Here is a 13,682-nt window from a genome sequence, read left to right on the forward strand (position 1 = left end):
AATCTTTTAGTATACAGTAAAAGTGGTGCAAAAAATTGTCAAAACAGTTGTATTTAAAAAAAATATATAATAATATCCAAAATACATACACAGGTTATTAATGATTCAAAAAAGTTGGATTGTTTATGCCATTAAATTATTTAATTACGATATAATTTTAAAACTTTTGTAAAAACTTACTAATATCAAATTCGTAAAATCGTCCAACTATTACGGTATAGTCTTGTAATTCTGTTTTGTCTGACAGCTTTCTTTATTCTGCACAAACAGCTGACTTTTGTTTTGACATTTGTTTGCTTTCTCCTTCATTCCATTGTTGTTATTTTTCAAATATTGTAATTTTTTTATTGAACAGATTGTTCCAAAAATTGATAAATAATAAAAACAACTTTTTTTAATATTTTTAGATATTAAGTGTTAATCATCATTTCAACAACAGGCATTTTAGAACAACTACTGAAAATTATAGTAAAATACACTAAATAAACTGAAAGTTATCTTCAAAACTATAGGTATAATCAACAATTTATAATTTGTAAATTGTTTAAATTTTTTTTAGGAAAATTCGAGCTTTATTGAAATGACTCCGCAAAAAAATGAAAATGTCGAAATCCTGAAATCGAAGTATAATTAATAAATTTTCTACATATCGACATTTTACATATCTATTAACAAGAAGCAATTATGTATTATAAAATGTATTTTCCATACAATGATTATTTCATTATTTTATAATAAAATGAAAATTTCTTTGTGAACAGTTAAAAATAAAGCCTCTCAAATATTATTAATAAAAAGGGTACAAAACTAGAACTTAAATAGTGCGCCTATGAATGTAAACACTTAATAAACATTCGAAAAAAAATTCCCTTAGTCAGCGAATTTACAAAAATTAAAAAATGGTTTAGATATTTTGGTTTGTTTCATAAAAAGTTAAAAAATTGTTTTCTTAAACAAATTAAAATCTTGTTTATTAATCAATTATTTTTTATTATTATTTAAGTAGCATATTTAATGACGTCGATCCCTACGATCGCGGTCGTACCGACTGCGTTCACCACGGTAATCATCACGACGATCATAACGATCATCTATATAATCCTCTCTACGACGAATGTCACCACGGTCTCTGTCGCGATCACGTTCCCTTTCTCTGTCTCGTTCACGTTCATCATAACGATGATCGTTGCGGTTCCTATCATAATCACGACGATCCCTTTCTCGCTCACGTTGATAGCGCTCGAGGTCTTCGTTGTAGTCTCGAGACCGACTACTATGACTTGGTCCCGCACCACTACTGCCATCACGACGATTAGGCGATACGGATCTTGATTTTGAACGTTCTTTTCTTGATTTCTTTTGTGATTTTCCTTTTGATTCACTTTCTTCCTCCGCATTCTCTTCCTCGCTTACTAAATCTTCGTCCAGATCTTCATCCAGTACAGACACTTTTGGTTCCAGTTCATTATTTTCTTCCAAAACAGATCGTTTCTGTATTCGCGGCAAAATAATATCACACACTCGGTCACTTCTCAGCAGCTCATCAATAAATTCGTCCATGTAAACAATTTCATATTGACCCACTCTATTTTGCCTTCGCAGTTTACGATTGTCTATATACAAAGGCTCCAAGTACTTGTAACAATCTAACGCGCTGCCAGTTAAACGCAAGTAAAAAGCACCAAGAGCTCGAACGTACTTAAATTCCTCATTTTTGATAAACTCTACCACAATGTCTTTCTCCGGTTGTATTTGCAACATTTTTAATGTTAGACATAGAAACTGTGTTGGTTTTATGTTACCTCCGTAAACGCCGCCAATATAACGCAATTCCATGGCTTTGTCCACTAATAGTTCTGCAGTCAAAGCAAAACATTGTTCCTTCCAATATTTCGAATCGTAAATGCGAGATCGAATAATTTTTTCAATAAGATACTGCGGATTTGTGCCGTGTATATTTTTGGCTTCCTTAACAGTACGATTAGCCATTTAAATACGATTTTTTTAAAACATTAAAAAATGAAAAAAATATTTCCTCAAAATCACGATTTTCTTCATCCAAAATGTAAACAACGCTTTTTGCCTTTTATGATTTTGACGTTTAAACATCGGTGTAAATTGTAATAGATTATTTACGCAGAGTTGCGTGTTTAGTATTTCAATCAAATTCAATTGTTTAGTATAAACATAATTTGCAATTTGATTTTCAAAAAATATTTCGGATCTTTTTGGCATACGGTTGGCATTCATGCATTTTTTAAAACAATAAAAAAACCTTTTTATTTTTAACGTATACAATACAAAACCGTTTTATTTGTAGCGTATATTATAATAGAATAAGAAATAAAATATATATTAAAAATATTTACGAAAAGCCATTGAAAATATTTACAAAAATTATAGTGTGAACATAAGTGTACACTAGAATAAAAGTCTGAATTATGTTCACAATATTTTTAATTTGAAGTATTGTATTTTGAATAAATATCTTTACGAAGGAGATTTTGTTGAGTTATGAAGTCATTGTATTTTTGTTGAAATTGCTAAAATTGTAATAGATTTTTATGCAGAGTTGTTTCCGCATATTTCTTCCAAATTGTTCCCACTATTTTTGTAAAAACAAAACAATTGCCGTTGTCAAAACAGATGTCAGTTTTGGATGACGCACTGTTGAAGAAAAATAGAATCTACATCTATATATTTGTAAATCGCAATAATAATTCTAATAGAAAGTGAATATTTCAAATATTAATAGTGCTTTTAGACAAAGAGATATATAAAAACAATCACGATGAGTTTTTTCGGTAAAATGTTTGGTGGCAAAAAGGAACAGGCTCCAACTACGGGCGAAGCAATACAAAAACTGCGAGAAACCGAGAATATGCTTATCAAGAAACAAGAATTTTTAGAATCCAAAATCGAAGAGGAACTAAATACAGCTAGAAAGAATGCATCCAAAAATAAAAGAGGTAAAAAAAAACTTGGGATTCTGTACAATAACTACTCATCTTCAACAGCACCAATGATGCCGTTGGATTGCAATGTTTATTTATTATATTGTAAATTATGACTCATAATTACATTTTCCTGTTTGTTTTTAATATCTCGTCTACACAAAACTGACAACCATTATCACTGCTAGAATTTATTAAAATTTTGTTTGTTTTCTATTTCATCTTCCAATGATGTTATTTATTTTTAATTTCTGCCTCATGCTTCTGATGTGATGTGACGATCTCTGGATAATATTGTCCCAATAGAACGTAATGTTAAAAACATATTAATAATTTAATGCTTTTTTGTTTTGATCTCTCATATTACATTTTAAATGAAACCATTGGCCAAAATTTTAATTAAATTCAATTAAATATTTTCTTGTGTTTAAAAATGAGAAATTTTGCATGATTTTAAGAAAAGCTTTTTAAATTTTGTAATTCCTTAAGCTACTTTTACACCTATCAAACTTTTGACGAAAAATTTTGAAAATGGGTTTTCTTTACATGATTTTTGTAACTATCGAAATTGACTTATTAAGTAAAATCACTCATATGTCCACGGCGGTACTATAAGAAATGTCAAATTTCTAAATGAAAAACTGTCGAATTTGTGACGTCAAAAAATTCACATAAGATTTAAAAGCAGCCACAATGGCTAATATGGATTTCAACGACAAGAGCGATTTAAGAGAAGATTGTGCGATTAAAATCTCAAAATCGTAACACATGCCATCAGTCAAATTTACTTGCAAATTTACATGATATTTTACATATTTTCAATCGAAAAATTTTATTTCAAATTCATCTTATAATTTAAAATTTCATTATAAATTTTTTATTACACTATACAACAAATTTTGAGTCATTGTTTTTTTTCCTGAGACGGGAAATGAAAGTATAAAATTAGTACACTAAATTCCTCAAAGGGTTAAAATAACTTACTTTATTCTGTTAATTTATACGCATTCTAAACATAGCTATTTTCGCAAAATTTTTATATATAATATTAAAAATTTCCAATTTTCATTATTCCTATCAGAAACAGTAGTTTATAAAAAAATCAAAATGAGACCATGAGGGGATATCCAGCAAATGTAAATTATGCGTTTTAGATAAATTAAAATTTGAAAATTTAAATTGGAATATTTAGTAACAACTCTGTGTTAAAAAAGCAAAAGTACATAAATTATTTTTGTCTACTTTTCAGGCCTCAAACTTTTAAACATATAGTAGTACTACAAAAAGTAAATTTGTCTGATCCGCAGTGTTAGAAGAACTACGTTTGCTACCTAATATTACATATATTTTTGCTTTAACTATTTCCTATTTACTATTTCAAGTGTTCAACTTTGAAACATTGAAACATTTAAATATCAATTGCTATTATTTTTTGCTACATCTATAGTAAATGATTTACTGCTAGTTTTTGAACATTTTTTAACTACAAAAGTAGTTATTTTTCGTTATAGTCTAGTTATTTAAACACTGCTGATCCGATTTTTATAAGAAAAAATTGACAAAATATGAAGTGGAGTGTGGAGATTTAAAAAAAATTATTTTTTTTCATAACTGGAGAATTGTATTTTTTCTATTTTGTCACAGAACTATTAAAATTTGTCTAATTTCTATGTTGACTTATTTTATTGAGAACATTTTCCGCAAAATTGCAAAACTTTGGGGATTTTGGTGTAATGAAAGGTTAGGTTAAATGCTCAAGTAGAAAAAAATTAGGTTTGATTAATATTTACCAAATATAAAGTTTTATGTATAAATCTTTAGTTCATCTTTAATTATCACATTTAACATGTTAGCGCTCCTAAAATAAACAATTGTATAGTTTTTACAAAAAATCAATTACGCTCCCAAATTCAATACAGTTCCGCATTTGGATGGATAGAATTTGGTATGATTAATAAAATATTAATTATTTCTCCGTGATTTCAAAATGAAACAAAATTAATTTTAAGTTTATTTATTCAACTAATATTTGATAAATTTTATTAACATTACTTCAAAAATGATATGAAAACTTTATTTGATAATAAATTTTAGTGGCCTTACAAGCATTGAAAAAGAAGAAGCGTTTGGAAAAACAATTGCAACAAATCGATGGCACCTTATCTACAATTGAAATGCAGCGCGAAGCACTTGAAAGTGCCAACACGAATACTGCTGTTTTGACAACAATGAAAAATGCCGCCGATGCGCTTAAAGCAGCCCATCAAAATATGTGAGTTTTTCTTAACCGAATGTAGATTATAATTTGTGTGATTTATAACTACTTTAATTAATTTCAGGGATGTTGATAAGGTCCATGACATGATGGATGATATTGCTGAACAACAAGATGTGGCGCGTGAAATCTCGGATGCCATTTCAAATCCTGTAGCATTTGGTGCTGATATTGACGATGAAGATTTGGAACGTGAACTAGATGAACTAGAACAAGAGAACTTCGATAAGGAGATAATTGGCATACCAGAACCTGCAACTACGCTGCCAGAAGTACCAGATGATGAAGTTGCTGAAAAGGCAAAGGAAAAGAAGAAGGCCACTATCTCCAACAATGTAGAAAATGTCCCTGATGGTAAAGTTCAAACTGTTGAGATTTTGATGTGTCCTTTTTTCATTAAGCCGTTTCTATTTTAGATGATCCCGACATGAAGCAATTGTTGGCATGGGCCAATTAAACAACTATCTGGTATTACAGTGAATATTCTTTACTCGAGTCTCTTGAGCATCTTTTTATCTATCTCTAAGTCTAAGTAAAACTAATTTGAATTATAATTTGTGATTGATTTTAAAATCCATCAAAATTCATTGCACTGCAATTCGCTTCTGTCCCTATAAATACAGGATAACGTAAAGTTAACATTTTTTTCTATTTTAATTTAAACGAATGAATTCTCAAATGATGTTGCGCATGTTGTTTAGGGAAATTTCTTTTAGTTCTTCGTATTTCAATATTTTCTTTGGACTTTGATAATAATATAAATAATCATCATAGAATAAATAATTACTAATAATTATGTTTAAATATACACAACAACAAAATTCATAATAAAAATAACATGAAAATGATATTAAGTTACAATGCAATTTAATGAATAAACAGTAGTACATCACTTAATTACACATTTCTTATAAAGCTCAATTAAACGACCTTGGATGACTGTACTCGCACATGTAAATTATTTTAAATAAAAAAAATCGGGAGTTTTCTTATAAGCTCTTTATGCGACGAGCACAAACATAAATTTGTAATAATTCATGAAGTTGCACTGAGCACCTGATATGAATACTAATTAGGATTTAGCAGTGTGGTGGGTGACAAAAGACGCGTAAACAAAAGTATTATAAACAAAACAAGCAAATACTAAACGGTGGCTTCAATTAAAATTAAGCAATTATTTATTTCTTTTAATTTGTAATAATTTTTATTGGTCAATATTTGGACACTTAATGGTTAAAGATAGTTTGTTTCCACACGAATAACAAAAATTATATTAGTCTTCAGAAATAATTTCAACCGCAAACATTATAAAATTAGTTGGTACAATGAAGGTTCAAATTTTTTTATTTGTGGTAAATATTAAATTTATGTTTATAACTTTTTGAACAATTTCTAACGCATATTTGTGTGTGGGTTTAATTACTGTTAACATTTATAGTTGCTTTTAGCATCATTTTTTCAACAAGATCAGGCGATATTGAACGACATTCATGATGCGATTGGCTGGTCTAATGTAGATTTAATAAATTTTCAATATTTTAAGAACTTGCCATCGCAAGATCCAAAAAGAGCAGCTCAAGCAAATCTCTTTCTGGAACATTTTCAAAAGAAGAAGGCAGTTTTAGATTATTTCGAAAATTTATTTTTGGGCAATTCGCCTTTTACTCAAGAGAGTGAAATTCCATTTGATCCCCATTTTGGTCGAGCTTGGCGTCCTTATTACGTACGTAAGTTTGGTTGGAAAGGTGAACGGCTTATCGATGCTTTGGGAAAGGGGTACTCCGTTAAGCAACTGAAGCATTTTGGAGCTATACCTAAGGATTATGGTTCCAGATATTATCCTAGCTAAAAACCTTGAAAATATTTCATATAATTTGTATTTATTCTATTTATTATTATTTAAAGTAAATTGTATTTATTAAACGAAATAATGCTGTTCATTAAGTGCTGTAAAAAAAACAACCAAAAAGGGTTGCTTACATAATTTAATCTTTATTTATTAAATCGAATTTGTTTCTTTAAAAAACTTTCTTAATATCTGTTAATATTTTGGCCACAGTGGATTTGTTATATTACATACATATTTATACCAAATCAATACTTTCATAGAAAAAAACGACTATCTTCAGTAAACGTTTAAAAACAAATTACCTATGTACAAGACAACTTGAAATGTATTATTTTGGCCTAAGGAAGTGTGGATTTACTTGTCCTATGAATACATGTACCGCTACAAAAAAAAAGCTTGGTAAAAATCTTGGTGACCTTAAAAATATCAATAAATTGGTTTCGGAAACAAACATAAATCCCTAATTTGTATGGCCTTCGGCTGGTCCTTTTTCCTCTAAGGTACATCAATATATAGAGAGCGCACTTCACTAAAAATAACTTTTTGTTTTAGTTTTATATGAAATTAGCAGAACTTTGAGGATAATAAATAAGGAAACTACACAAAAATTAAACTCATTTGGATCCATATAAAAACTTGTTTTATTTTAAATTATACTCTTCTTTTTTGTGTGGATATGTATAGAACATTGTTGCCACGTATAAAGGCATCTCCATATTTGTTTTTTAGTTGGCCATTGACGTATTCCTCAGTTTGATCAAGAGCTATATTCATATAACCATCCAAACATGCCAAAACGCCTGTAAATCAAATCAAGAATTTATGTTCTATGTACAAATTTGCTACTACCACCTACATACCTCTATAATCAACACCACTGTTGAGTTTTACAACAACCGGACGTCCATGAATTTGATTTATAAATTGTGATAGAGCTTCTTTACGAGACATTTTGTTTTCTCTTAAAAAATCCTGGGATTCTTTGCGGTCTTTTTTTATTTAATTTGTCAAAGAATTGTTTTGTTTGTCCACAAGGTAAATGTCAAAATTTTCCTACCCAGTATTTATTTGTTTCCTAAAAGTTTTTATCAGTATTTTTTGACAGTTGACGGTGGGCTGTTTATTATGACAAACATGGTTGTAATTTTTGGTAGTAAATTATTTCTTGCTTATAAATTCACCAAAAATTCCGTTATATTATAAATTATAATTTTATAATTTCAAATTTCTCATATCTTAATCACTTATGCACAGTGTTATTGATTTATTATTGTTAAAAAATATTCTTTTTGTATTTCGAAGTTAAATATTAAAAAAAAATTTTTCATGCCTAACTAAAAAATTCAAAAGTTAGGAAATTTTTTAAAACTTAAAAATTGCTTGCCATAAAAGTAGTTTTGTAAAAACTTATTTTTTTTGCTATTGAGTAGAATATATAATATTGTACATTAAAAAACTATTTAAGAAAAACATAAAGCAGAGAATTTCAACTTTAGAAATATATCAGAAAAACATAAAGCGGAGAATTTTAAAACTGTATTTACATGATAGAAATGATATTCGAAAAATATATTTTTTTTATTGCAACTACACATATAATTAATAAACATGTATAAAAATATTTAATTTACTTCTTGAAATCTTATAAAATAAATTAACTAACTTATTAATAAATATTGACTATAATGCCTGAATTTCAATGTATGCCTTCAAGTGGGGTATAAGTTTTGTACTGATATAGATCTGGTCCACCATATCCATATAACAATTTACCACGTCCGTTGGAATCATAATAAGGGTAGCGATACTTTGGTCTAAAATAATAATAAAATCATAAATAAATTCAAATGGAGAACAATGTGTCTTTAAATGTCATTTTTATTTTACCTTTCAAAATATTGAAAATTTGGCGCTCTGGGTTGTACAGTGGCATTTGCTAGTCGCAGCAGACAAACAACAATTAGGAGAACCTAAAAGAATAGAAACGATTTAATAAAATATTTAATAATTAAAATTATTTATATTTGATTTGTTTAATTCGGAATTTAAAAAATATAATTTTATGCATATTATACTTTGTGAAATAATTCACCCACGTTTTCATTCACATTTTTTACTTGATGACAATGTTATGTTCGAAAAATCAAAATTAAATTCGAGAATTCCGAGTTATGTTTTAAATTATTTCCCGTAGTTCAAATATATTGAAATTTTACTTATGCATGTTTATGTAGTCAACAGATAACAATACAATGTAAAGTTCGAATTTTTAAAATTAATTTAGAAAATTTGAAATTGATACTCCACGTAGTTTGCGAATTTGAAAATTGGTTTGTAAATTGAATTGCCAGATATAAAATTTGAAAGCAGAATTGAAAGAAATTTATTTTTTTTATACTTTATTTTATTTGTTTTATGCTCAAACTAAATATACAAAAAATTGAATTAAATTCGGATTAGCAAAAAATCCATGTTTATTTACAAAATTTTGATTCTACTGTGCTTTTATGCAATTAATAATATTTAAACAATTAATAAAATTTAAAGCTTAATATCGTTACTTTTTGAATTTTTCAAAACGGTTGCTCCCTTTTATTGTACATATATATTTTCATATGGTTTGTAAGTTTGCTAAGTATTATTAGATTTACAATTGTCCAATTCATAATCGGTGTTGTATTGTTGTATGGCATAAAGATTTTTCAACTAAAATCAAACAGTTAATAGTTATTACGACATTAAACAATTGATATCGAAATATTAAACACTATACTAACATTTATTCCTATTTCTATTTCGAAAGTAAAAATATTCCATAATCAACACATGGAATATTAGAAGTACTCTTGTGGAATACAACACACAACCGCTGTCGACAATGAGTTTTCATAAATTTTATATGAAAATAAATTGTCTTGTGGTTGGCGACATTGTGGTTGAGATAGATTCTAATTTACTTTTATTGCGATCGCTGGCGATCTTTTTTCATTCGGGGCTGTTATAATGCGCATTTTCCGGCATGTGGTATTATTAATGGAAGATATTAATGAAATAGAAAAAAAGAGAAACATAATATGCCTGTTCCCGTATTTTATTCAGAATAATTTCTTAATCATTCCTTTTTATTTCATAAAAAATAGTTTTCAATAAAAATCATTTTGTAGTCTACGACTGTCGCTTAGTTTTAATTCGTCGCTCGTTCTTTTTTGTGATTTGTCGACAGCGGTTCCAATTGTAATTAAGCTGAAATGTTGCAAATATTATGTAATCTTTTGATAAACGAAGAGAGTGAACGGGAAAGCGAATAACAAAAATTCATTATGACACACATTTTTTGTATTTGTTGTTGTTGTTGGCACAAAGTGCTTTAAAACCAGTGTCACAATTGTGCAGATTGAAAAAAACTACATAAATAAAAGCAACAACAACAAACATAAGTTGTTTAATTTGAATTTTATAATAAAATTAAAAAATGGGTCTGTTTCTGTAATAAATAGATGCCTAAGCAGTTTCTTTGGAAACTACCTAATTTTTGTTGGTCAAGTTAAAACACATGCACACTCACATGATGATACATTATGAAAAAACTAAAAATCACCAAGGTCTTTTATAAAAAAATTAACCATCAAAAATGTAAATAACAAGAAGAAATACTTAAAAAAATGTTGTAATAATTCATTAGCGGTTCAATTCATCATTAAGATGATGACTAAAACGAAATTCAAACTTTTTATTGTTGACATGAAAATGAAGGTCAGTCACCCGTTTGTTCATTTTAATTTTTATGAAATATGACCTTGTTTCCTATATTTCTATTTGATTTTTTTTAATAAGAAAATTTTTAAATAAAATAACGTTTTTGTTGGGTGCAATTGAAATTCACTGCGCATGCTTAAATGGGTGTAGAATAGACGAAAGTTGTAGAAGTTGAAAGTAAAAAGGTTTTTTTTTGTGTTTTACTATGAAAGTTTCATTCATTTAGCGCAATATTTTTAAAAAATAGAAACTTTTTTGAACACTTAGTGCACGATCAACGAGTTGTTAATGCAAAATAAAAAAAAAAAATATTTTAAAATGGTGCCACTAGACATTTCTACATTAAGAAAGTTTTTTCTTTTCCATTTTACAGGTCATCAAGCCAAAACGAAAATAAGGTGTCAATTTGATATGTTGTGTTGCTATTTTCATTTATCTTGTTGTTAATTAAGAAAATCAATAAAGACTTTTTTATTCGATTTTACTTACTGGTAAAAGAAATATGCCCAACTTGAACATCTTCAATAGGTACAATGTTTAAGAATTTATAACAAAATTTTTCCTGGATTTTTTTTGAACTAAACCAAGTTTAAAATTTTAGTTTTCTTGTTTGAAACGCCTAATCCGTTATTAAAGTTTTGTAACCGCTTTTATTCCCGTATAAATTGTGACTAAATTTGTTACTAGTCGATGTTTATGACAATTGTTGGCTTTTGGTGGCTTAAACAGACAGAAAGAAGAAGGTAATTGAAACTGGTTGTAGTTGTAATAGTTTAAAATTTTTTATTATAATTTTATGTACATTTGTACGTAGTAGGTATGTGTTTCGCTTTGTTTATGGTAAAGAGCAAAGAAATAATTATCAAAAAGAAAGAGAAACATCGCCAAAGAGAGTAAATTACACAAAATTTTATAGTCGTTGTCAACAGGGCTGCCAGATAAATTTTTTACAATATAAATATATGTATATTTTTTTTGAAAAAAAAAAAAACAGTAATAGTTTCACAGTTCTTAACTCTTAATAACTCAAGAATTCTCAAAAAAATTATGTCTTTACTACTTGGCTTAAAGAAAAAAGTTATTAGTACAGAGGCTTTCTAAAATAACAAAACAATTTTAAACTGCTTTGTAAAAAATTAAACATGTTCCAGACAATTCTTCAATTAAACAACAAAAAACGGAAATTATTTTTAACGTAAACAACGCATTATAACGTGATCATTTACACGTTCCAAAAGACAGGTAAGTGAGTACAACAACAATACTAGATGCATGCGTTAATTATTGGCAACATTTTTATGTACATACATATACATTAGGAAAATAATAGAGAGTAACATAAACGTTCCTTAATAATGCATGTTTCAGTTTACATTTAAACAATTCAAGTTGAAAGTATTAAATTATTATTCAATGTTTTTATTCTTCTTTCACATCGGTTAATATAATATTATAATTTAAAATTATTCAATAAATTTTACAAAAGAAAAATTGACTTTAACGATGTTGTCATTAGTCGAATATCTTAACTTTTTACGAAAAATATATGCATATGTATGTACATAGATATATATGTATGTATATACATAAGTCGATCATTCGGTTAGTTTTAAACAATTTAACCACTTTACTTGTTATTTTAAAATTTAAATGTATCAATTTTTCGTGCAATAAATCTATTAGATTTAAAACAAAAATTAATTACATTTAGAATAGTAATAAAGTTTTTCGGAGTCAATTGGTTATCCGAACAAATAATACGTGAGTCACACATAGTGCTCTGGTTAAAAATATACGGAAGGAATCTGCATAAATACCACAGTGTTTTTTTTGCAAACTTAAAAAACGAGGCCAAGCTTAAAACATACATATTCATTGTCTGTGTGTATTTGTTTATGTACTATTATCGTCAGTTTGTTTGTTTTGTTTTGTAAACTGTACGGTCGTCTGGAACTTATGTAATCGTCAGTATTAATACATTCATACACTACAGTCCGAGATGGGAACGAGTTTGTTGGAAAGCCCCATCTAAAGATCACCTAACAAAAACAATGTCATTCGTATTATAAGTAATAAATAAAGTACATACAGTGTTGAAAGAAATAATAGGGAAAATAAGGTTTTTCGATTTGGGAAATGTTTAGTTGTAACGGATCATGTATAGAATCGAAACCACATCCTCTGACAGAGTAGAACACAAAACACTTACGTACCGGTGACATACAAGGATATACATGACATAAAACGAGGGACTTTAGGTCGTTCTTATTGCATTTTTCAGCACTATATACATACATATGTACATGTACATAGTATGTGTATTCTTTTTTACTCAGTGTTCATGTCAACATAATTAAAGTCAAAGTGGAGCTGTAGACAATTTATTTATATATAAACATAAAGTAAGGCCTTATTAATCATAACAATTGTCATTAGGTTATTTTAACAACAATATAAGTAATTTAATAAAATAGTAATAAAAAATTATGTTGGAAAAAAATAAAAATCACTGAAGCGATTTGTGTTTAACACAAATATTATACATTCATACAGCCTTCTTTTGAAGTAATAATTTTAAGCTTCCTTGTTTAACGTTGAGAAATAAAAAATACCTTTTTTAATAATTATTCTCTGATTTACAGAGACTTGAATCTGGCGTTTCTCTTACAAAAATTATTGCTCAATTTCTATTGATTCAACATGAGTATATGAGTATGTTTACAATTTTTGAAAAAAATCGAATGAAACTGAAGTTTTTTGTATTATTTGTTAAGTTTTTATGTGTGTTTGGGTTTGTGTACACCTGACTTACTAACTCTATGACTGAATGCCTGACTGGCTACACATT

General features: G+C 27.8%; 5 protein-coding genes across 6 annotated transcripts; 2 read left to right on the forward strand and 3 right to left on the reverse strand.

The window, feature by feature from the left end:
- Positions 1-824: 824 nt before the first annotated feature.
- On the reverse strand, positions 825-2,104 carry LOC111690273 (pre-mRNA-splicing factor 38). The gene has a single exon (XM_023452730.2). The coding sequence runs from the start codon at positions 1,987-1,989 to the stop codon at positions 1,012-1,014; it is 978 nt and encodes a 325-aa protein (XP_023308498.1). The 5' UTR covers positions 1,990-2,104; the 3' UTR covers positions 825-1,011.
- Positions 2,105-2,641: 537 nt separating this feature from the next.
- Positions 2,642-6,077, forward strand: LOC111690234 (charged multivesicular body protein 4b). 2 transcript variants are annotated; one of them, XM_046954592.1, is made up of 5 exons: positions 2,642-2,969; positions 3,261-3,263; positions 5,049-5,226; positions 5,294-5,583; positions 5,646-6,077. In XM_046954592.1, the coding sequence occupies exons 1-5, from the start codon at positions 2,792-2,794 to the stop codon at positions 5,684-5,686; spliced, it is 690 nt and encodes a 229-aa protein (XP_046810548.1). In that variant the 5' UTR covers positions 2,642-2,791; the 3' UTR covers positions 5,687-6,077. The 2 variants fall into 2 exon arrangements, with proteins under 2 accessions (XP_046810548.1, XP_023308457.2); XM_023452689.2 differs by lacking the exon at positions 3,261-3,263 and having other exon boundaries at positions 2,643-2,969.
- Positions 6,078-6,222: 145 nt separating this feature from the next.
- LOC111690383 lies at positions 6,223-7,701 on the forward strand. The gene is made up of 2 exons (XM_046954593.1): positions 6,223-6,581; positions 6,668-7,701. The coding sequence occupies exons 1-2, from the start codon at positions 6,555-6,557 to the stop codon at positions 7,076-7,078; spliced, it is 438 nt and encodes a 145-aa protein (XP_046810549.1). The 5' UTR covers positions 6,223-6,554; the 3' UTR covers positions 7,079-7,701.
- Positions 7,702-8,142, reverse strand: LOC111690290 (U6 snRNA-associated Sm-like protein LSm6). Its single transcript, XM_023452755.2, has 2 exons — positions 7,939-8,142; positions 7,702-7,878 (listed from the first exon to the last, which is right to left on the reverse strand). Exons 1-2 carry the CDS (start codon positions 8,027-8,029, stop codon positions 7,730-7,732), a joined length of 240 nt encoding a protein of 79 aa, XP_023308523.1. The 5' UTR covers positions 8,030-8,142; the 3' UTR covers positions 7,702-7,729.
- Positions 8,143-8,637: 495 nt separating this feature from the next.
- On the reverse strand, positions 8,638-11,516 carry LOC111690391. The gene is made up of 3 exons (XM_023452865.2): positions 11,324-11,516; positions 8,966-9,048; positions 8,638-8,892 (listed from the first exon to the last, which is right to left on the reverse strand). The coding sequence occupies exons 1-3, from the start codon at positions 11,351-11,353 to the stop codon at positions 8,775-8,777; spliced, it is 231 nt and encodes a 76-aa protein (XP_023308633.1). The 5' UTR covers positions 11,354-11,516; the 3' UTR covers positions 8,638-8,774.
- Positions 11,517-13,682: the final 2,166 nt, after the last annotated feature.

This window comes from Lucilia cuprina, chromosome 6 (genome assembly GCF_022045245.1).
Source record: "Lucilia cuprina isolate Lc7/37 chromosome 6, ASM2204524v1, whole genome shotgun sequence".
NCBI lineage: Eukaryota > Metazoa > Arthropoda > Insecta > Diptera > Calliphoridae > Lucilia > Lucilia cuprina.